This window comes from Achroia grisella, unplaced genomic scaffold (genome assembly GCF_030625045.1).
Source record: "Achroia grisella isolate CSIRO2021 unplaced genomic scaffold, CSIRO_AGI_Agris_v1 utg784, whole genome shotgun sequence".
In the NCBI taxonomy this organism is placed as follows: domain Eukaryota; kingdom Metazoa; phylum Arthropoda; class Insecta; order Lepidoptera; family Pyralidae; genus Achroia; species Achroia grisella.
This window is the reverse complement of record NW_026713024.1, coordinates 2278291-2303822: the sequence shown is the minus strand read 5'-3', so window position 1 is coordinate 2303822 and position 25532 is coordinate 2278291. Positions and strand designations below refer to the sequence as shown.

Below are 25532 nucleotides of genomic sequence, written 5' to 3'. Positions count from 1 at the left end.
CAGTGAGGTTTACAATCGTTTTTTATTTTTTAAAGATTAAAATAGAAAAATGTTTTGTTATATGTAATATCAGAAAATAGTGCTACATAATCAAGCGTTTACAATCGTTTCGTATTCGATTATAATGAAAAATGTTCTGTAATATCAGAATAAAAATATAATAAAAAATAAAAATGAAAATATAATGACTTCTCAAAGCGCTATCTAGTCTCAACTCACACAAACTCGCGAACGACTGATCCGATTTCGCTAATTTTAGTATTGAAGTATTCTGTTACTTGAGACTAGATGTCGCAAGTAACAGGGCTTATGTTGTGTGTACTAGACAACTGATATATACATAAAATCGCTCAGAATTTATATGGGTGATTTTTTATTAAAAAATACTTACAATACAAAGAGATATTGCCATGAATTCATTTTTTTGTTGTCATTAAGTGAATCGACCCTGCGAGCGTAAAGCAGTGTAAATAGCTAGACCACCGACGTCAATTCAATATAAACGATTTGATAGTTGCAGATAATAACCGAATAGTACTTAAAGTTAGCAACTGTCAAATCATACATAATCGAAGCGGTAGAATAAAAAAATGTGAATATTCCAATATGCTTATATTAAGATTATTTGAATAAATATATTATTTTATTCTATTCTCTATTCTAATCGCAAATCTATAATTTCCACCTATTCAATATAGGAAACTAAATTTATTGTGTTACATTAGTAAATGAGTCCCAGCATTAATGTAATAATCACTGATGAGTGAGAGGTACTAAGGATTTTATGACGAAAAATACGGAGATAAAAGAAAATGCGACTAAAACGACAGCGATATATAATAGAATATTACAAAAATAATGTATAAAATTTATATAAAAAATTAAAAATAATATAAAAATATTTCAAGGAGTTGGCTACAATCCTATTTCTTTCAATATCTTTAAGTAAATTTGAGTGGGGGACGATAAATATAACTTACCTGCTTTAGTAGCAAAAGGTTCTTTGATTGAGTCTTGAAAAGAGATCGTTACTAGGTGATTTATATTCTAGAAATCGTTCAAAGAAATTGCAATTAAATAATGGATTGACTCACGACCTGCGACTGAATTCATACAACTGATTTGCTAATAAATTATCGATTGAAACTAATTGAAATTGACAGTTTATCGATTATGTATGTATTAGCTGTTTCTCGCGTCTCTGCACAAACTGTTATCCCTGATTTCAACTTCTTCTAGATTATTTTTGAGATAAAAGATATCCTATGGCCGTCGTGATAATATCGTATTCGCGTTAAATTTTGATTATGATCTGTTCAACTGTAATGAGACTAATGAACAGTAATTCATTTATTTTATTTTTATTACTGTTCATTAGTCTAAAAAAACTCGCGAACAACTGATCCGATTTCGCTAATTTTAGTATTGAAATATTCGTGGAAGTCCAGTGAAGGTTTAAACGGTGATAAAATATGATGAAATTGCATGTAAAATAGTGAAAACAATAATTATATTTTTCCCATACAAACTCCATACATTACCTGTCAAGCAGGGTGCGTTCAGAAATTTATTGCGTAACTAAACTTAAAAAAATCTTTTGACTTATTTAATTTTGAGGCGATACAGAGTTCGCGAGGTTAGTTAGTTTCTAATATTATTATGAATACAATATCCTGGACAATTGACACAGTACCATCTAGTCCCAAGCTAAGCAGACATTGTATTTTGGGTATTTGACGTTTCATATAAACACATAGATATTAGATATATTTAAAAAACTCAGACAAATACAAATACTCATACTCATGAAGACAAATGTCTTTCTTTACTGTGAGAGGAAACGATTCCACAACCATCGGAAGTAAAACTGGTTTTTTTTTGTATACATGGATAACACCCATACCAGTATAAATAATCTTACTTAATAATAGAATTCGAGGAATCGAACCTGCAAGCATCGGAAGTATGGCTACGTGCTGAATCGCTAACGGTTAGTAAAATTTCGGCTTTGGAAGTATAAAACTCCAAGCCCGAAATTTTTCTGAATTCAACAATTTTCTCTAAATAAATACATTTTATTTCTAAATAACCACATTTATTCGCAAGGGTTTTAAAATCGTTATATTGCCGTAATTCTGGATATCGCCGGCGGATTTAGAAGCTTGTTATTTGTTCAGAAGAATCGACAAGAACCTCGACACTTTGCTCTTTTAAATAACTTTGATCAATTTTGTGATTTATTTGAATTGGAATGCTTTATTATTTTCTTTCGCTTTGATTTTTTAACTTAACATGACTGTTATTTAAATAATAATTTTTGGCCCATTTTAGTGCTGTTGGCCGCAGCTGGCCTTTATAGCAGCACCGAAATATAAATAAATAAATAAAATATATAACTCTGGACAATTAACACAGCGCCATCTAGTCCTACGGTAAGTAGAGCTTGTGTTGTGGCTACTGAAAATAAATCCTCACATACATAACCGGTACAATACCAGACTGATATAAACAATTATACTCATTTAAAATATTTGCACCGTGCGAGGAATCGAACCCGCGACCATCTATTATAGAGGGCGAGTGCAGATTGAACGGTTTATTGTGGAATATAAATGCTTATTACTTTCATTTTATTTATACAAGTGATGAATGAGCCAATAATACTTTCTATGTTTCTTACAGCATTACTTGTTAACACAAAGATAGCCATAAACTACAGTGTTACCATTACATGTTTAAAAAATAACGATATGATTGCCATTTTCTGTCATAACTATCCTTATACATAAAAAAGAATTATTAACACATATGGCATTCCAAACCCGGATTTATAAGGTGGCTGAGCTTTTTACTGATGGATATGACTTTAGTCTGAGGATTGCTAGGGGTTTGAACCTAGGCTCAGGTCGTCGTAATCCCCGTGTGAATTGGACGAGGGATCGATCGGAAGGGTGACGCGGAGCGCCGGTATGGAATTTTTGAAATGAAATAATTTATTTGCGAAATATTGATACAGTATTATAATTAATATGATGTTACATGAAATTGATTGATCAGCAATATTTACCATAAAGGCATGCAAATTACGTGAAAGTGTTTGTGTTACTTAAATATTCTTGGATACTGTAAAAATTACCAAGTGACAGCCAATTCTTTAGTTTGCGTTTGAATAACGTGTGAGATCCCAGTTCTAATCAGTAATTGTCTCAATTACTTACTGTAATTAGACAGTAATTACTATTGAGTGAAGATCTTGTATTGTCATAAGTAAATTTAAATAGATGGTCTAGCCAATATAAATAACTGTCCCCTTCACTTAACTCTTGACATGTTCATATTTCTTTGAGACCAGTGGAAAATAAATGTAATATAATTTGATTTGTTAACCAAAAAAATATGTTACAAAAGTTGAACATAATGCTATATTCTTCACATTATAATGCGCATTCTCTACTAGTCTACCTTTAGACAGACAGCGACAGCGACTTTGTTTTATACTATGTAATGATAACACAGCGTTATCAAGTACCAATGTTGAATTAGTGCTATGTGTACACACGGGTTGCCACTCTGGAGGACTAAGATGTTATACCTGCATACCAGGTAATCTGTGCTCAAAATCATCGAAAAATAAATTAATACTCACAGCGTTAAAATTTCTAAATTACCAATCTATCAAATCTTAGTAGGTACTTAATTAAAATAAATATTATAACAAGATGGCGTATGATATTCTATTAGCACAAATGTTTATTCAAAGTTGGCGCGAAAATTTAAAAATAGAACCACTCGGAAAAGTACACAGAGCAGTGATTTTATACGTTCAAAAACTTGCCGTGTCTCCTACGCCTTTCGGATGCGGAACGTAATTGATGGCACGTCACTCACGTTTTGTATATACCATATTTTTCGCGAACACCTACTAACGACATGTCTTGTTTGCCATTCCTGTGACATAAAATATATTTTACTAGCGGTGTCCGACGGCTTTACGCGTCATTTTATTTGAAAAATGGCAGCTACTTTCGTGTCTCGTAGATGTACATAATGTATTAGATGATCATACATCTGTATTAGATCCACCTAAAGAAAAATATCGTAATAACCCCATTGCTAACAATGTAGCATGTCAGGAAAATCTCCATACGGTTTCCCCTAGAAACTATCGCAAAATGCAAAGATGGACTAACCTAACTTCATTCATTTTATCATACTCTAAAGGTGTCCCGCCAGCGTAAATCGTTCCATTATCATCCCTCAAAAAACATATATATGGGGAAAGGTATTGTTAGTAAGTAGTAAATAGCAGCCTCAGCTCTGCCAATGCGCCATATCTGGTCGATCTCTACGTGATACCCTTGGAATGTTAATGGTTAATTATTATTATTATTAATAATGTTAATTTCTGGTAAATTCGCTACAAGGTTAACTGATCTGACTTCACGTTCAACATATTATTATACTCTACTAGTACCCGCCATTGTATACCGCTAGCGCTGTCGGGAGCGCCAGACTATTATCACAAGTTAAGAAAAAACAAATTCATACTGTAATAGACTTTTGGACAGTCTGACTGTCTGTTTCCTTGGTACCTTTTCACGAACGGATAAAGTAATTTCACTTGAAGATACATACACAATCTATAGACATAGTCTAATCATTACATAGTCTAATCATTACATAGTATAAAATAAAGTCACTATCGCTGTCTGTCCGTCCCTATGTATAATTAAATATTTAAAACTACGCAACGGATTTTGAAGCGGTTTTTTTCATAGATTGAGTGATTCAAGAGGAAGGTTTATATGTATAATACATGTACACGGCGAGTAGCTACTCGTAGTATCTTATAAACAGTAGACAAAGTCACTGTCAACAGTTAGTTTAAAATAGATTTGATTAAACTGTAAAGATACATCTAGTAATAATAGAAAAGCACAAAACTTAATAGAGAGTTTCATTACCTCTCCACTAGGGCAAGGGTTTACCTCGTAAGTTTTAATCTACCTCTGGGACATGATGAATAGAACTTTAATACCAAAAGGCTCTGGAGACGCCGAAAGTGGTCGTTATGGCTGATTTATTTTCTAGAAATATGCCCTATTCGCAACAAAAAATTCAAAACGAAATGCCGGTCAATTTTCGAATTGCCACAGATTATAATGTGTACTATAGGACTCACGTTAGTCCATAACTATTGTCTATTACTCTACCAAAGATAAGAGAATATTACATACTTACCTGTGCTTATATACCTGTTACATACTAATACATACTGTTACTTAATTAAACATAGTAAAACTAATTACAAGGTGGCTTGGTTTTCGACTTCTAAAATGAGTACCTTTGTATGACTTCTATACCTTTGTATGAGTCTGCTGTGACCCACACAATCTGGATAAATAATAAGTTCTTTCCTTTTGCTTTCCAACTTGATATATTGAGTACACGATGATTGAGTGTGGACTGATGCTTGCTTGTGAGTATTTGGTGTACTGAAGGGAAAATGGTATGTCCCACACCTACCATATACCATACCATTTTCCCTATATATATCCCCCGTTATATGGACGCGGAGCGGTGTAAAATGCTGACGGCTGTACGGTGACGCACCGTACAATCTTAATTTTCCTATAGACAATATTTATTCCTCTTTACATAGTTTATGACGTTGTGTATTGTTTTTTTTATTCAATTCTGTCCGTAAAGTGCTTAAATAATTTATGAACATAGGTTATTTTTTGCCGCACTAATGCTGATTCAAAACTTTTTTTCACTAAGTAACTATCCGGACTGATCAGACGGAATACTGTTCTGTTCAGCTTGGAGCTACTTTCGTTAGTAGAATTGTTAGCCTGCAAATATTCTTATTTTTAGACCACTTAGTCTTGTGTTGTTACTTAACTTTAAAAAGTCTGTGAAACAAATCGATTAAAAATTGGATTTTTATTGAATAAGAAAAATTTTAAATAGTATTTTTCCAAAATCGATTATTTGTTCACATCCCTACTTGGCGGCAGATGGCTGCGTCGCAGACTACTCTGTGCAAAGTGTACCTTGGTAAATTAATTGATTCAGCTTATAAGGCAGCTATACGCATAGGCACGCTTACGAAACGTCTAATTACTTGCCAAAATTACTGTAACTCAAAGATATTTGCTGTCATTCTAAGTGGATCCTTACCTGAGAAGTTTGAACTCATATTAAATTCTGGAGTTAAAACGTTTGCTACCTACTATGGAAATTACTTTCTTTTCCGTTGCAAAGTTCGCTTACCCTCTTACAATACAGCGCTTTGTTCACATTTAAAAATAAGGAAGTTATTAAGCAAGATATTTCAAAGCAACAGAGTATATATTATTATTAGTAGTCGCCCAGTGTTCGAAATTCGAACATAATTAATTGAAATATAATGTAATTAGTGAATATATTATAGTACTTCGTTTGACATTCAGTAAATGTCATAATTTTTTTTTGCACCAGTTATTACCCACATATACCACTGTTTTAAGTTGACTGGAAGAGATCTCTTCTAGGGATAAGTCCACCTTTGCTCACATTATCTCTAAATTATAATATCTTTGTATTATCTGTGCAATAAAGAATATAATATTTATTGTTGACAAGTAATTAAGGATAAACAATATTAATCTATACTGAATTTGAATAGACGTTAACAATAAACAAAAGCGTACAGTATTTTACGCGTAATGTTTTTTAATTTGATTTATAGTACTTTTTATGCGTTCTTTACACCTACTGTATATAAATTATAAGTGTGCGAAATTTCATACACTTTAACGAAGTTTTTGTTTTAAGTTAAAATTATTAAAACTATTACGTAATATTACTAATAGTATTTTTTTTAATTACCTATTTTACATTAGATGCAAAGGTATTTATTATAATGACGGTGACCACAATTTCATACACAATTTAAATATGTCGTCGTTTCTGTCTTACATTCAATTCAATAACTAACAAGATCGCTACCATTAGCCAAGCAATTTCTAGAAGCCGATTAGAGCATTTAATAGCTTAATAAATTAGTTTTACTAAATCTATGACGTGGCTTAATTGTCCTTTGGCCTGACAATGCTAAGTTGGAATAATTTCATTAGACCTAAACCTACGCGCTTCGAAAACGTTTATACCAATCTATAGGTACTAATATAATAAAGTTGAAGAGTTTGTTTGTGAGAGAACGAACATTTCATCATTGCTTTGTATTTATCGCATTTATTTGGCGGCCTAGGTGGTCTAGCGATGTAGCACACCGCTTTACTTTCGATGGTCGCGGGTTCGACTCCTCGTAAATACATACATTATTTACAAAAATACATACATATATCTATGTATTTGCATCATTTATCTAATACACATAACACAAGTTTTAACTGGCTTAACTTGGGTCTAGACAGCGCTGTGTGAATTGTTCTGGGATTATTATTATTTTTTAAACTTAATAAATTCTCATCTCCCTATAAGAGGAGATGGCGACTTACCCCCGGCAGAAGCACAGTCGGTCGGGGTTCAGGGCCCCAGGGAGAGAAACCGGCGCGGCGTACAATGCGGGTAGAATCTAAGAGCACCGCTTTCTGCATCTTTCCCGGGAGTGAGACCATCTGAGATATTGTTCCAAACTGGTTGGGATAAGACCGTTCACCGACATAACGATTATTATTATTATATAATAATGTATATTTTAGTAAATAATGTATTTATTTGCAAAAACATACAATTAAATACGATGTTCATTAATATAACCAACTTTACAATATAGGTGCAAATGCAAAGAATTTCTTAGTAATAAAAGTAATAAATAAAGTTTTTTCGTTCTTTATTTTTCCGACGTATATTTTATAGTGACTTCCAAGCTTTGTAATAGAAGACTATATATATGACATTCCGCTACAGCCGCGTCAGTTCGCAGTCTTTATCACAAAGGAACAAGTCGGCACGACATTACAAAAGGTCTGCGAGATGCGAAAGATTTTTGGTAAATACTACTAGATGTTGGATCGCGGTGTAGACATAGATAGTTATAGCTGTTTATTGGTTTTTTACCGATTACAAAAAGGAGGACGCTTTCCATTATCCATTATTTTTTTATACTACGATGGTGGCGAACAAGCATACGGCACATCTTTATGGTAAATGGTTACCGTAGTACGTGGGAAACACTAAGTGTCGCAGGCCCAGATGTGAGGCTGATTGCGGAAAATAGAGTCCAATATACACCAAGGGTGTTACGTGCGCGTTGAGGTCCCTTATGAAACCTTATACCCATCTTAAAAACTCCATGATGTAGTCTCTCAACACAACCTCGGTAGGTTCATTTGACACTCTAAGTGTACGCAGGAGCAAACTCCTTTGAATATTTTTTACGGCTGACTGAATATATATTTATATTTTGTATGTTTATTATGTATCTATTTACAGAAAATGTAACTATTCATTGATATATAGTTGTCTAGTACCCATAACACAAGCCCTGCTTAGCTTGAGACTAGATGGCGCTGTGTGAATTGTCATGAGATATTACTATTATTTTTTAAAGTCAAAATTCTAATAAGACTTCTTTTGTCGCTGCATTATGAATAGATTCATAAATTGAAATTAGAAATAAATAAAACACCATGATGATATTTTCCATCTCTCTGATATATAAATCAAATGAATGATATATGCATTCCAAATTCAAATATAAAAGAGATCTAAACTGTCAAAATCAGTCTGTTGCAAATAACAATGAAAGTGCAACGGCTGTATAGGCTTAGACTCTTTGCCGTTCCTGTAAGGATAAATAAATAACGAAAAAAAAAATGAAAGCTCGTCTTTACATAGTATAAAATGAAATCGCTTCTGCTGTCTGTTTTAGCTTCTATATCAGCAGATAAAAAAAGAAGTTACTAGTTTTGTTGTAGACCAAAACAATAAAATCATTCCTCTTAATTATACATATAATAATATTATAACTATAACAGATGTGAAATCTGTCTAATATATACATTAAATGAATGTTATATGCATTCCATATTCAAATATGAAAGAGGTTTAAACTGTCAAATTCAGTCTTTTGCAAATAACAATGAAAGTGCAATGGCTGTATGGGCTTAAGACTCTGCCTTTCTTGTAAGGATAATTAAAACGAAAAAAAATGAAAGTGTATCTTTACATAGTACAAAATGAAGTCGCATCTGCTGTTTATTAGCTTAGATATTTTAATCTACGCAACGGATTTAATGCAGTTTTTAGCAATAGATAGAGTGACTCTAGAAATGAGAAGCACTGACAAGAAATTCAGCTCGTATTCTTTTTAATTACATTTAAATAAGTTAACCGGTTTTGATAGTTATATAGGTATTTAATTGCCAGATAATTTTTACAAGCTTTCTAAATTATAATATTAGTAAGCCATGCAGCTATCGAGAAAACCATTCGTGAAATGTCTACCAAGATTTCCCATGGGCCGTATCCGTTTATCGGGCCACAGCAGTTTTATGAGGGAAGACGGATCAAAATGAGCGGTTAAACATTCTGGGTAATACCATAAAACATTTAGTAGTACATTGAGAATGATTTGTTTTCATTACGGCTTCGGGGTCTAGCGGTTTAGCACTGCATTACTACCACGCATGATGCAAATATTTGTATTGATGAATATTATTATTTGTATCGTTCTGGATGACTCTATGTACCTATGTATTTATAAAAAAATACACGTATTCCTGTCTTGTGACAATGGATATTGTCAAGTTACCCATAGCTGTACAGAGTGTGGCACATCGACACAAATAAATAAAATTGAAGTGTCTAGTTCAGCCTTTTACTAAATGCATATGTAGTAATATGATACATACATCAAAAAATAATTTAAAAAAAATTGTCTGTCTGTCTATTTGTTGTTGCTAATTACTGAAACGGATGGAACGATTTTGACGGCACTTTCTCTCACAGATGGCATGTATACTATACTCGTAAATACAGGCTACTTTATTTTTGAAACTATCTATTAATATAAAAAAAAAAAGTTATAATTATTCCACGTGCTCGAAGACCCAGAAATCTGCTAGTTGTTACTATAAAACGTAAGTTTGTGCCAACATAAGACTTAAAATAATATGTGAACAACGATATATGTACAACAAATATAATTTCAGAATAATATACTTATGTAACGATTACGCAACACTAATTAAACCTAACAATATGTCGTGTATGACATAATCTACTTATTTGTATTAATAGAATCAGTCGCTTACTGTGGAAGGATGAGGTTGTTTAATTTGCATGTATTGATAAACGATTTAGGGGTTCCGTATAGAGACACACTTGCCACGTTAACAAATTGCTGTTGCAAATATGTTCACGGCTACATGAACACTTAATCAATTTTATAAAGCCTTGCTCAAATCGCTTTAGTTGTTTACTAGAGTTATTGAGCATACAATCCATTATACATACTAACTATTAACTCGAAAATAGCTATAGAATTATTATAGTTGTTTACCACCCTTATTCAGTTTACAACTCTATGATTTGAGATAATTTATTTTTCTTCGATTGTTATTGTTTTGGTTTTTTTTGGGCAATTCTCATAGAGCCATATAGTCCCAAGTAAAGTAGAGTATAATATTATACTTATATTATTAGAAATGAATAATTTTGTAACTATCAAAAGTATTATTCTCCTGTTATTTGTTATAATAGGAGAATAAGAATGAATGAATGTAAATATAACATTTTTATATATCAAATAATAGACAATAAAAGACATAAATAATATATAAAAATGTGCGTCTTTCATAAAATCAATAAATATATAGATACTTACCGTATATAGATTATTCTATATAACTTATTCACTGCAGACCCTTTCCAAAGCCATAAAAAATTTAACAAGCAAAGCAATTGAAATTGGAACAGAGAAAAAATTAATTAGTTAATCTGTTGACGGAAACTTAGTAAGTTGCAAAGGGAAAGAGACGTAAATCCATTTATAAAAGAGCTTTACATTAATTTCGCAACATCTGGCTTGGGACTTACCAAAAAGATATCAAAGAAACCGGCGTAATACGACGTTTTCTATTTGAAGATGATATTAATACCGTTTCAGAGCCTGTGTTTATTTTATGTGGGGATTATAGTATCAAAATTTGTTCGAATAGGAAATAGATATCTAGAAACATAATATATGTAAATGTTCGGTGGGCTGTATGGGTGGCTAAATGCTGAAAACACGTAAATAGTTTATAATAATATATTACTATACATTTGCGTAGTATGGAAAAGACAATGAATCAACAATAATGTGAAGTACATCAAATAAAATTAAGTATAAAAGAACTGTTCTAAAAATATATAAATTTAAAAATAATATAATATCAAAGGAGTTCGGCGGTCGGTTGCCAACAATATGGAAATATAATTAGTAAAAAATCACGGGATCTTACCATGTTTTATTTTTATTGAGTTCCTGATATTTTGGCAGTGTTTCAACCGCCATAATCTCGGATAATATGTATAAATAATGACCGCGTCAAATTTAAAACAATATAGTATATATAGGTATAAACAGTTGAAACTATCGACCTTATTGTGTTGGTAACAGGCTTTCAATTAAAAAAGATGAATCAAAATCGGTTAACAAGTGGCGTGAGTAGATAGAACACCTATGTTACGAGCATTATTATCGGTGGTTTATTAGTTTAGCATAGGTACCACTTTACTTCAGATAGTCATAGCTTCCATTTCTCACATGGTACAAATATTTGTATTCTTGAGTATGATATATTTTTTGTAAATACGTATCTACAAAAAAAAATGTATGTGTATCCGTAGCAGTATTTGAATTATTACTGTAAAATTATTTGTGTCAGTTCTCAGGTACGTAGTACCTATAACACAAGTTCTGCGTAGCTTGGGACTAGATGGCACTCTGTCAATTGTCCTGAGATATTATTATTATAAATATACTAACATACCAAATTATACAGAATATCTTACACATATTAATATTTTGTTTATAGTATCGTAGAATCATTAGAAGACGTAAATACATGTCTTTATTTTTAAAACATACAAAGTCGATTATACAAATGGTAAATTGGTTAATTCTACTTCATTAAAATCTCTATTCTCTCTTGTTACAGCTTAGCAGTCCGACCCAGTATTTCTGGTATAGAACAACTCTTCAAATATCCGAAGACATCAACCACCCACAAGGTTTCAACTACAAGATAGCCTTAGCCCTCGTCATCGCCTGGATTCTTGTCTACATGTGCATGATTAAAGGCATCGCCTCATCAGGCAAGGTTGTCTATGTCACCGCAACTTTTCCCTACATAGTTCTAGTTATATTCTTCTTTAGAGGGATCACATTGAAGGGAATGAGTGACGGACTAATTCATCTCTTCACGCCGAAGTGGCACACGATTTTAGACCCTGTCGTCTGGCTAGAAGCAGGCACGCAGATATTCTTTTCCCTTGGCTTAGCCTTCGGGGGTCTAATTGCCTTTTCGTCGTATAACCCCGTCGATAATAATTGCTACAGAGACGCGATAATGGTCTCTATGACCAACTGTTTAACGTCGATGTTCGCCGGCATTGTCGTGTTCTCTATAATCGGTTTCAAAGCTACGATGGTCTATGAAAAATGTTTGGACGTCAGAAACGAGACTTTATTGGACATGTTCGGGCCAGGTTACAAATCTATGGTGTTCCCGGACCCCGGCCAGATGGTGACAGTTGATATAAATGGCAATCTGACGAAATTGATCATGCCTCAGTTGCCGGAGTGTGATTTGCAGAAGGAACTCGATAATGTAAGTAATAATTATTAGATACCACCCCGGCTTCGCACGAGTGTACATGTATTATATATATAAACATTCCTCTTGAATCACACTATCTGTTAAAAAAACCCGCTTCAAAATCCGTTGCGTAGTTTTAAAGATACATAGGACAGACAGACAGCGACAGCGACTATGTAATGGTGATAATGATACACATTTTGACTTAAGTAAGTAAAATGAGAACTTGTCAGTTTATCTATAAAAATATTAAAAATTGTTTAGTTTAAAATTTAATTTAGATTACTAACATGTTATTAAAGTAATCACAGAGTATATAGTAAGTGATCCGTACAAGTAACAAGTAAATACAGAGTTAAGTAGAGCTAAGTTATATTCAGATATTATATACCCAAATTAATTTACTTTGAGCAAAGCTTCGTAAATATCTGAACCTAAATACAGGCTTATACAAACTTGATATGTTATAGTAAAACTTATATTATATATTAACTAGCAGACGCGGCCACCCTTGCTCTGGCTAAGGTTCTTAAATAAAATAATATTGCAACTCTAAATTGAGATGTAAGCTATCCGATCTTTCAAGTTGAATCAAATTGCACACAATGTGCAAATCAAATTTGCAGTCGGTTCAGTATTTTAGGAATCCATCGCGGATAAACAACGTGACAGGTAATTTTTATATATAAAGATATTATGAACGCGAATGTGTCTATGATTGTACCATGTCAGGTTAACCTCTGCGCGGTTTCCCCTGGATACAATAGTGATAAATTCCTGGTAAATTTCCCACTACGGGTTAACTAATCTCAAGCTCATTTTATCATGCTCCACTGGTGGGGCACCAGCGTATACCGTTAGCGCAGGAGGGACCACCATTCTATTATCATCTATACAGAAATATATGTTTATAAGGAGGAGGGATTCTTAGTAATGTGGTCTAGTAGCCATTGCTAGCAAAGTACCATATCGGGTAGAGAATTTGCCATGATTATTGACCTGACCTCATGGTCATCTTATCATCCTCCACTTGTGCCCCGCCAGCGTATATGTTACTGCAGGCGTAAGCACCATAACATTGTCAACAATAAAAAAATGTGTTTATGATGATTTAATGGATCGATGTTTGTTACTTTGTCTGTTTGTTTGTTACATGAACTACTGGACGGATTGAAACCATATGAATCGCTAATCTATACATATACATAAAATTAGAGTGTCTGTTTGTAATATTGAAATAACCGTTTTTCACTACATGCATATTAATATAAATACTAATGTTATTTTGGTACATACACCAAAATAATATTTTTTACAATTTTTGTCTGTCTATCTATCTGTTTGTTTGTTCCGTCTAATCTCTGAAATGGATGGACCAATTTTGACGTGTATATTTAAAAGAAAAATATAGAAAAAGATTTGGTATACAGAGATATATATTGGGGAACGAAAGACAAGACAGTACAATGAAATCAACAAGAATGTACAATGAAAGAACATATAAAGTTAATTACAGATTTAGAATAATAAATTCATTCCTGATTACCCAAGTACAAAATACGACACAAACTATACAAGAGCTCTGTTCATTGCCTGATGATGTCTCGTTCAAAGCTGAAACACGTGTCGCAAAATGGATGTAGATTCAATAATGCTCGGAATTTGATTACCAATAGGTCGTAGCGCTTTCAGTAGCGGTGGTCAGGTTTCCGCACTGAAATTTATGATCTCACACATGCTAATGGTAGCTAACTTAAAGTAATTTAATATATGTCCAAAGTGCAAAGTAATATATGTCCATTAATTAAAACTTTATTAAACATTAACAAAATAGTGCAAAGTAATATATGTCCATTATTTAAAACATTATTAAACATTAACAAAAAAGTGCAAAGTAATATATGTCCATTAATTATATAAAATTAGTTATTAAGTTTGGGAAGATTCATTGATAGATTTGTGACTCTTTAATTGAAATTTAAATAACTACGGCTCAGATTTTATAGAAATTTACACGGATAAATCATATGTTATATTTATATATAGAAATACCTTTTACGCTAAAACATATAAATAGGGGCGAGGGATGCAAACTTTATAATATATCATAAATATATGTATGTATATATACATGTAGTATATGTTAAATAATCTCAGGACAATTCACACAGCGCCCTCTAGTACCAAGTTAAGCTAGCTAAAACTTGTGTTATGAGTACTAGATAACTGATACAAATATATATAGACATTATTTTTCGTAAATACGTAAATATTATACATAGAAAACATTCAGACCGATACAAACAATCATATCCATGAATAAAAAATGTTTGTGCCGTGCGAGGTATCGAACCTGCGACTATTGGAAGTAAGGTGATGTGCTAAACCGCTAGACTACCGAGACCGTCATATTCATATATAATAGCATAACTATATGTATGTATAGGTAACAAACTTAACTTTATATGGAGCATCAGAAATTTGAAGCGAACGAAGTCTCAAGGAGAGTTATTGCGACGATTAGGTTTACGCGACCTACTTACGGGTAGTTTATCGACATGCCGGTACGTTATATTATTTATACATATTATAATAGGTACATATATATAATATTGAATAATAATAATGGGCCCTGTTTGTTTGCCACCTACGTGGTATAAAAAAACTCATGTAGAGGTATCGAGTTCCGAACTAAACGTATCGCAAATTACTGAACCGATTTTGATGAAATTTTATATGTTCGGTAGGTCGGAGAATAGGTTATTATCTATTTCGTTTACCTCTAAGTGATAAGGGTGGTCCACTAAAATACATTTTTTTTAGTTTATGAGTTTACTTTTTATTTTATTGATTCGGCATTAAATAATACATATAACCCTAATTTTCACCCTTCTACCATCATCATCCCTATTTACGCAGGCGTGGTACCAGTGGAGCGTGATAAGATGAGCATGAGGCCATCGTTAGCTCATCGTGGTAAATTCACCAGGAATTTATCACTATGATTTCCAGGAGGAACCGCATGGAGGTCAACCTGACATGGTACATTGCTAGCAATGGAGTTTTTTTTTTGGGTTATTAGGCCACATTTTTAACAATCTCTTCTCCCTAATACTATTACTATTTCACTAATATCTAATTTAAAGGTGACTGACGGACATAGTGATCTATCAACGCACAGCCCAAACCACTGGACGGATCAGGCTGAAATTTGGCATGCAGGTAGATGTTATGACGTCCGCTAAGGATTTTGATTAATTCTACCTCCAAGGGGATAAAATAGGGGATGAAATTTTATATGAAACTTTGTCAATTTTAAACCGATCGGGCTGAGACTTTGCATGCATAAAGCTACTATGACGTAGGCATCCCCTAAGAAAGGATTTAGGGGGATAAAATAGAGGATGAAAGTTTGTATTAGTCTTCTTAGATTTTCGACTGATTGAACTGAAATTATTAAATTTGGAGCTACTATGATGAAGACGTTCGCTTAAATAAGATTTTAATAAATTCAACCCCCATGTGGATAAAATAAGGGATGATACAGGATGTAAATGTATTAGTATGAACCTATCAGTACCTAATGGAACAGATAAATCAAGACGAAGAAAATAATTTTTAGTTCTTTAGACTACTTTTATTTTAGAAAAATAAAGGAAAATTTCACGCGAACGAAGTCGCGGGAACAGCAGTTATTATATATATCGTTCAAAGCCAGTGAGTACAAGTAAAAATTGTTTACTCAATATGAATAATAAAAAGGGTATTGAGTTTAGAACGACTTTACATTTCATTAGATCATGAAAGACTCACAACTCGCTCCGTGTTCTAGAACATTCTATTTCTGCAATATTTTCATTATGCGGGCCACGTCCCTGATTCAATTTATAGAATCACAAGAATCTTTCATCTGTTCCGTATTGAATTTCACTATTCACTTTGTGAACCAACTTTGCTCTCGCTGCTGAAATAAATAAATAAATAGAACTGAATAAATAAAAACTTACACAAGAACATCTAGTTTCAATTTAAGCAATAGTTTCTACTACATACTACTGATAGAAATGATTTTTTTTATTTTGTAAACATAGGTATAACATAGTATCATTACATAGTATAAAACAAAGTCGCTGTCGCTGTCTGTCCGTCCCGATGTATGCTTAAATCTTTAAAACTACGCAACGGATTTTGAAGCGGTTTTTTTAAATAGATAGAGTGAAGGTTATGGTAGCCTATGGACGCCTAAAACACCAAATGTAAGGAGCATGTGATATTTGGTGTTTCAGCAGTCCATAGGCTACCGTCGACCCTTAAGAAACTTTTATATACCGTAGTAACGGTAAAGCTACAGCCTATAGAGCCTGTTTACCATCAGATGGCCTGTAAGATCGGTAGATAAAAAAAATTGTATGACTATTCAAAAGTGCTTAAATAATAATAATAATAAGAGAGGAGATGATAATTTTTGTAGAATTTTTGTAAAATAATAATAATCTCAGGACAATTCACACAGTGCCATCTAGACTCAAGTTAAGCTAGCTAAAGCTTGTGTTACGGTTACTAGATAACTGATACATATACATAGATTTTTTTTCTGTAAATACATACATATTATACATAGAAAACACCCAGACCGATACAATCAATCATATTCATGAATATAAATGTTTGTGCCGTGCGAGGAATCGAACCCGCGACCATTGGTCGTAAAGCGGTGTGCTATACCGCTAGACCACCGAGGTTGTCAGAATAAAAAATTAAGTTTATTTGAATAAATTATTTTCTATTCTATTCTATTCTTGATTAAAAAAATATTACAAAGTATTTTTTTCCGTACTAATACACAGATGCTATTGAAGATAAAATAAACCCTATGAGTACGGAAAAATGTCCATATATTGTTCCGGATTTATGAGCTGTAACTTTTCATTCGCTTACACATGCAATCGTAAGTTTATAAAGTACCTATATCAAGAAAAATCGGTAAACATACTTTTGTAGAAGTAGCTGCAAACCATTCGATTTCACATATAAGTACATTTTTAATCTTATAGAATCAGGAGTTAAAAATTGTCGACGCCGAGAGTTACTATGATCTATATATATAAATGAAATTGGAGTGTCTGTTTGTAATATTGAAATAACAGTTTTTTGTACCAAAATAACATTTTTTACAATTTTTATCTGTCTGTCTGTTTGTTCCGGCTAATCTCTGAAATGCCTGGACCGATTTTGACGAGACTTTTATTGGCATGTAGCTGATGTAATAAGCAGTAACTTCAGCTACTTTTATTTCAGAGAAATTCTTTTATTTTAGCAAATTAAAGTTCAATTCCACGCGAACGAAGTCGCGGGTGCATCTAGTAAAATATAAAAGAAAAAACAAATAAAGAAACAACAGTTATATTCAGATATACAAGTAATGCTAATATTTTATTTCACAGACGGCGTCCGGCACCGGCCTGGCATTCATAATCTTCACGGAAGCAATTAACCAATTTCCCGGAGCACAGTTCTGGTCTATTCTGTTCTTTTTGATGCTGTTCACGCTGGGCATAGACTCGCAATTCGGCACTTTGGAGGGCGTTGTCACCTCAATAGTTGATATGAAGCTACTACCCAATTTGAGAAAGGAGTACTTAACTGGTGGTATCTGTCTGATATGCTGTCTACTGTCTATGGCATTCGCCCACGGCTCTGGCAGTTATATATTTTTGCTCTTCGATATGTACAGTGGAAACTTTCCTCTACTCATCATAGCTTTCTTTGAGTGCATCGGAATCGCTTATGTTTATGGAGTTAAGAGGTGAGTGTTTTATATATGTAATAATAGTTTTTTTATTAATATTTTTTTTAATAGAGACGTACACTAGCCTACGCTAACGCTACGGCGAGGAACCAGTGCAGGTTGATAAGATAAGCATGAGGTCAGGTCAGTTAGTTCATCCTGGCAAATTCACCAGAAAATTATATAGGTATATCTATAACGTTTGTAGTGGATGTTTATAAGGTACTCTGTGCATTTTATAGAAGCGGAGTATGATTCTAAAATGGCGGGATTCCATTTTTATTTAAATTAATATTTAAATACAGTACAAATATATATACAGACAGATTTACTATCGCATTTATAATATTAGTATATATATTGTTGGGTAAAAAAGGGAAACTACGGACCAACCTGGTTCGTGTCGTCCCCGCGTGCAGGTCTTATTATACGATGAATTTCACTGGATGATGTACTAATCAGATGATTGCGCGAAGATCGCGGCTGATGGTTCCGTTAACGTTGATTCGCGGAGAGTATGCTGATTTGCGTGTGCTCGACGCGACGTACAACGAACGACTCATTTTGTTCATGCTACCCCCAGATTTGGTGGATAAAAATAGGAGTAGGATTTAGGGTAGTAACATATTGCAAGCTAAAATTGCAATATGTTACTATTACTACCCTAAATCCGAATACAAACTCAACATTAGATACTAATGTTGAGTTTGTATTCGTTGTCCTGAACCGATTAACGCGGTTAATCCATTAGTATCTCAATTTTATTCTAACACGTAAATGTATATTAACCTGTATTGAAGCAGCCGACCAAAATCAATACCCAACGTGCCGTGTAAGTGGAAATTTGTTTGGAAAATTCTCTTCATTTAGAGCCGGGTATTAGGAACATCATGTATGTAACGCCACGAACATACTTTATATTGATTTTACTTTTTAAACTTTTTCTTCCTTACGAGGTATGTAGAAGCCTGCAGATGCCAATATTGCACAGATAAATTAAAATTTCTTAAGTAAAAAGGTTCGAAAATTGTTTATTTTTACCGCTAGGTATGTTTGATTATATAAAATTATTTTTAGAGTTAATGCAGCTTTTTATGCAAAGCTGATGGTAAGTGGCAACCGTCGCATCGTTTCATGACCGTCATGTGCTGCCGTAATATCCATTTGCCATAGACACTTTTTTTTTCGAACTATTCTAATGCTGTAGACTGTAGCTGTCCATTACAGCTTCACTGAACGATAGGGGGCAAGTGCAGATGGCACTCCAAACCCACGAAAGGACTTATGTAGTGGCTGAAGGCCAACTCCTGCCTGACGGATGCGACTTTAGTCTGAGCGCACCGCTTAGGGTTCGAACATCGGCAGGCCGTCGTAATTTTGATCTTGTTTGAATTGGACGGGGGATCGATCAAAGGGATCCGTACAAATGTTTATACCGTATGAGAAAATGAACCCGCGACCATAGCTAGACCACCGAGGCCGTCTAGATTGTACTTATCATCAGGTGGGGTTCGACAGCTTCTTTGATTTTACAAAACCAATATCAATGTACGTTTGTTAATATTCTAAGTAGGTACAGATGTAATATTATGTTATCTGTGGTATAGATATGCATTGCATAATTAAGACAACGTATCGCAAATATTGATGTTAGTAATTTAAATTTATCTCAGCAATTACAAATCCTTCGGGGTTGATATTTAGGTATTTCATTTTTCACATCTTTGACCTCATATATACATTACTAGCTACCCATCCCGGCTTCGCACGGGTGTATATATATTATACATAAACCATCCTCTTGAATCACCCTATCTATTAAGAAAACCGCTTCAACATCCGTTGCGTAATTTTAAATATACATACACAGAGACGGACAGACAGCGACAGCGACTTTGTTTAATACTTTGTAATAATGATTCTCGTTAAGTACAGGATTGATTAATTTTTGTAGCAGAGAAAATCAAATAATGGTCTTATAAAACTGATTTACATACAACAAGTCTACAGAAGTGTATATAAAGAAGGTGTAATAACCTCCAAATTAGTTATCGACCTTTTGACCGCAGAGCGAAAGTGCAAAGCTCTTTAAATTTTCGTGAATTCGTGTCCATTCAAATGATTTAATCGTAACATTGTTTTACGACCAATTGTAGTCTCTAATGAAAATAGCTCCTCGCCGTATCTAAAGATAGGCTACTTGTGAAATATTTGCAGTAGGTAGACGCTCGTAGAAGATGGTAGATAACAGAATTTTGGTAGACAATGGAAGTTTAATGAATTTTCAAGCGATTAAAAGAAACTTCTCAATTTTTCTTATGTATTTTTTGTGTTACTAGCTACTCGCCTCGGCTTCGCACAGGTGTACACGTTTTATATATATATAATTTTTCCTATAGAATCACTCTATCTATTAAAACAAACCGCTTCAAAATCCGTTGCGTAGTTTTAAAGATTTAAGCATACATAGAGACGGACAGACAGAGACCACGACTATGTTTTATACTATGTAATGATGATAAAATACCCTAACCCAATTTTGATACTTCCTTTTTAATTGAACAGAACAAAATTTATATGAAGCAATAATATTTTTTCTAATATTAGAATATTATAGGAAAAATTATAAACCGATTTCGATGTTCCCTTTTTAGTCTAACAAAACAAAATTTGTATGACTCAATAATAGTTTTTTATGTCCTTATATATCTTGTCTTGTTAATTACCTCAAACGGAGAGAAAAATTACATATTAATTTTGTCATATACGGCCAGAAATTATATTTAGAAAAAAAATATTCGTTTTACAAAATGATAAGTAAGAATACAGAATACAATTTATAAAAGGAAAAGGTCAGATGTAGATTTACATTTCGAGTTTTCGTTATACTTGTTTTTTTCGGACTATTCTTATGCGGTTGATTGCAGCTGACCTTTCAGGTTCACCGGATGACAATAGTGGCGAGAACAGAGGTTACCCTAAACCCTCGGTAGAACTTATCAAAGCTAACATTGCAGCAGTAGTTTTTGCGTTAAAAAGGCGTTTTAATTTATATTAATTAACCTTAGAATTATTCGATATAAAAAAAGTACATAATATGTACTTTTTTTACTGAATCTAATTGTTACACGGCTAGTTACTATCTCAAATTAAATATTTTTAAAAACCAAAAGGAAAAATTAAATGTGTTGTTAAACTGTGCATCAGACTACGAGACTACGAGACGAATCTTATGGAGCGGCTGATGGTCAACTACTGCCAGTATCATGTTTTGTATAATTTAGTAAATAAAACTGTCTTGGACAGTTTCTTATGCCGCTAGATGGCGTTATTATGCAATGTAAAACGCGCTATTAAGATTTTTTTGTGCTTTTATATAGTCAAACGGAATGTGAAATATGTAACACCGACGACCCCATAACGGCAGGAAGACTCCCCACGGGCCCATTCCATCCCGACCACATTTAAACACACACACAGGACACCGTCCTCGCTGGCGAAGACGACGACCCCCAACACACCATATCGGGCAATCAACCGGGCGCTCCACACCGACGCTCCCGGGCGCCCCTCCGATCGATCCCTCATACAATTCAAACGGGGATCGAAATTAGGACGGCCAGAGCCGAGGTTCGAACCCTTAGTGGTGCCCCCAGACTAAAGTTGTATCCGTCAGGCAGGAGTTGGCCTTCAGCCGCTCCTTAAGTCCTTCCGCGGGTTTGGAGTGCCATCTGCACTCGCCCCCTAACGACCGGTGAAGCTGTAAAGGCCAGCTGCGGCCATAAGCATTAGAGTAGTCTGGAAAAAAATGTATATGTGGTTCGTTTTCATATGGTTCTGTACCGTTCAGTTCTAGAAAAGAATATAAGAACCAACTGTACCTATATTGTGTTTTCATTCATTGAACAGGTAATTGTTCACCCCTTACAGTCTCTTATTTCGGTGATGAAAAGGAAAAGTGACACATTGTATTCTTACTGCGTCACCGCACCAACTTTATACCTACATAATACATCATAATATGCCTATGTATGTAAATACTCTTATTGAACTTAACCCTAACCTTTTTGTTACTCGGAGAAAGTTTGTATGAGGGTTTATTCTGGAGTTATAGGAGTACTTATAGCTGTATATTTAATTGAGATTCAGACGTCATTTAGGATAGATGGATGGATGGATTTTTGTTACTCTTTCACGCAAAAACTACTCAACGGATTTCGATGAAACTTTACAGTAATATAGCTTAGACATCAGAATAACGCATAGGCTATAAATTTCATGCGGCTGAAACCGCGGGCACAGCTAGTCTATATAAATAAGTAAATAATGTAAACTAACTGGCTTTTAAAACAATATCCTTTAAGTTTCTTTGCATATCTTTTTAATTGAATCTGAACTGGATGATACAAAAACAATAAATAATATAAAAAACTTTACGTTCACAAACAATTAAAATGTAGTACATAAATTTTTAATCTCAATTTTAAAATCTCTGACTAGTATTGCTAGTAATTTTATTGTATTGTATTTCAGATTTGCTGACGATATTGAATTGATGACTGGAACACGCCCAGGTATATACTGGCTGATCTGCTGGAAATATCTCTCACCACTCGCTATGCTTTCGATCCTCGTATCCTCCTTCGCGCAACTGGCCATGGAGGGATCTGGGTACGAGGCCTGGATACCGTCTGAAGGTGACACCGTTAAGAAACCCTGGCCGATATGGGCCGTGTTGCTTGTTGTGGTGTTGGTTCTAGCGTCTGTGCTCTGGATACCCGGATTGGCTATATGCAGGTAATTTTTGCACAGATAATATACTATTGACATTTTCTAAGTTTAAATCTACTACTATCCACTTAGGTAGGTCCAATTTCAAGAAAGAGGTCAATTGTCTAATCCAACTCGAATGGGCAGCGTTCGGGAAACTCCGATATGTCTTTCGTCCAAATTACCTTCAAGACGAAGGTTTACGACCAATGTGTATTGCCAGTGATGACTTACTGCAAGGAGACCTGGTTGCTAACTATGGGCTTCGTGAATAAGCTCAGAGTCACTTAGAGGGCAATGGAGAGGGCTATGCTCGGAGTTTTCTCCTTGATCAAATCAGAAATGAGGAGATCCGTAGAAGAACTAGAGTTACCGACATAGCTCGAAGTATTGCGAAACTGAAGTGGCAATGGGCAGCTCGTAGGACAGATGGCTGTTGGGACAGTAAAGTCCTCGAGTCCCTGAAGACGCAGCGTGAGAAGGCCTCCAGCAAGATGAACCGGCGATCTGGTCAAGATCTGGTCTGGATCTGGAGGAGCGATCGTCGTGGAGATCTTTGGGGGAGGCCTTTGTTCAGCGTGTTGTCTGTGGACGTTTTCCGGGCTGAGATGAATGAATGAATGAAGTTTAAATACATATTTTTTTTATTTTTATAGTTTTATTTAGGTACCATCACTTTGAGTACAGATTTCCATAACGTGTTCTAAATCTAAAATTTGTATCTGTTCTGTGGAACCACAGACTGGTAATATTCAAGGATTTCTTCATAGATAATGTGATAGTAGTAGATTGAAGCCTCCTAGCAAACGGATTATTATGCTTAAAAGGAGGCTGCAGCAATTAAATAAAAAAAAAATTATTCTTGATAGTTTCTAATTTTAAATATTTTTTTAATTATTATTACCTATGGCACCTAACTACCATCACTCCAGATAGACCATAAACATTACGTTTATGGGAGTTTTAAATTGCATTTCGTCAACTCGTACGCACCCTCCACTCTAGAATTTTATACCCTAAATAAATACAATGATACTTTCCAGATACTTCGGCTATCCGATAATAGAGGACGAGGAGCGTGCCTGGTTTCCCGCTGAAGAGTTACGAGACTTTCACGGCATAGAACCGCGGCCGGTGTCAGCCACTGAGACCCTGTTATTCTGCACCAGACCTGATGGAAGCGAGAAGTGCTGTTGGCCAGGATGCTGCGATACTGATGACGATGAGTAGAAATCTCCAAATACATCCATATCTTATCTTAATAATTACTCAAGATTTTTATTCCGCGATCGGAATACATATTGCTAGGTCATCTTGAATAGTAAATGTTGGTAGGTGATTCCAGTTGTTATTTTTAGTTTAAGATTTTTAAATGCCGGCCATTTATAACCGACATAAAATAAAGTAGAGGTCTTTCGACTGTATTTTATAAAAGTATCTTCGCCGATTTGCGGTTCGATTTTGATGACTCTTATTTTTAAATGGTTTACATTGTTGGTCTCATAACCACTACTTTTAAAAATTGTTAAAACTTAAATTTTCATTAAATTCATGTATTTGGTATGGAATTAGGGATGAACACGTCCGAATACGTACGAAATGTATATTTTATTAAATTCATGTATTAATTATTATTAATATGATTTAATATTGAATCATACGGATAAATGTTTTAAAACGAAAAATGTGACGTCACTTTTTAAGTGAAATATGGACACGTTTATATTGATTTATCGTGAGAAATATCTAAAATTCATATCTAAATTTCATATCCGGCCGTATATATATTATAAACATATAATAAATTTTGTAGAATGTTTTAGAAAAAAGCTTTTAGTGAGTAAAATATTGTTAACAATAATTAATTCATAAGGCTTCGTAAACATATACCTAACACATTTGTTATCATGAATGTTACATATTATATTTATAATAAAAATATTTCCTCCAATAAGAAGTAAACTTATTTAAATACTTAGAAAATGTTAATATTTTCGATTTTCCAATTTATAAATGCAGACAATAATATTATAAATATTTAATGTTTGTTTTTACTCATAATTTTAATAAAAAAAATTATATATTGGTTGTTACTGTAATAAATATTTAATTAATTAAAAAAATAAAGATTTAATTATATTAAATAATGAAACACAAGC

The 25532-nt window shown here is 33.7% G+C and overlaps 1 protein-coding gene across 1 annotated transcript in view; it reads left to right on the top strand.

The window, feature by feature from the left end:
- Nucleotides 1-24603, top strand: part of LOC131851561 (sodium-dependent neutral amino acid transporter B(0)AT3) — a 31281-nt gene extending 6678 nt beyond the window's left edge. Inside the window, exons 2-5 of the mRNA XM_059202075.1 lie at nt 12156-12827; nt 18260-18621; nt 23137-23400; nt 24417-24603. Of these exons, the coding sequence (XP_059058058.1) occupies nt 12156-12827; nt 18260-18621; nt 23137-23400; nt 24417-24603 (1485 nt within the window). The remainder of the gene's footprint in view (nt 1-12155; nt 12828-18259; nt 18622-23136; nt 23401-24416) is intronic.
- Nucleotides 24604-25532: the final 929 nt, after the last annotated feature.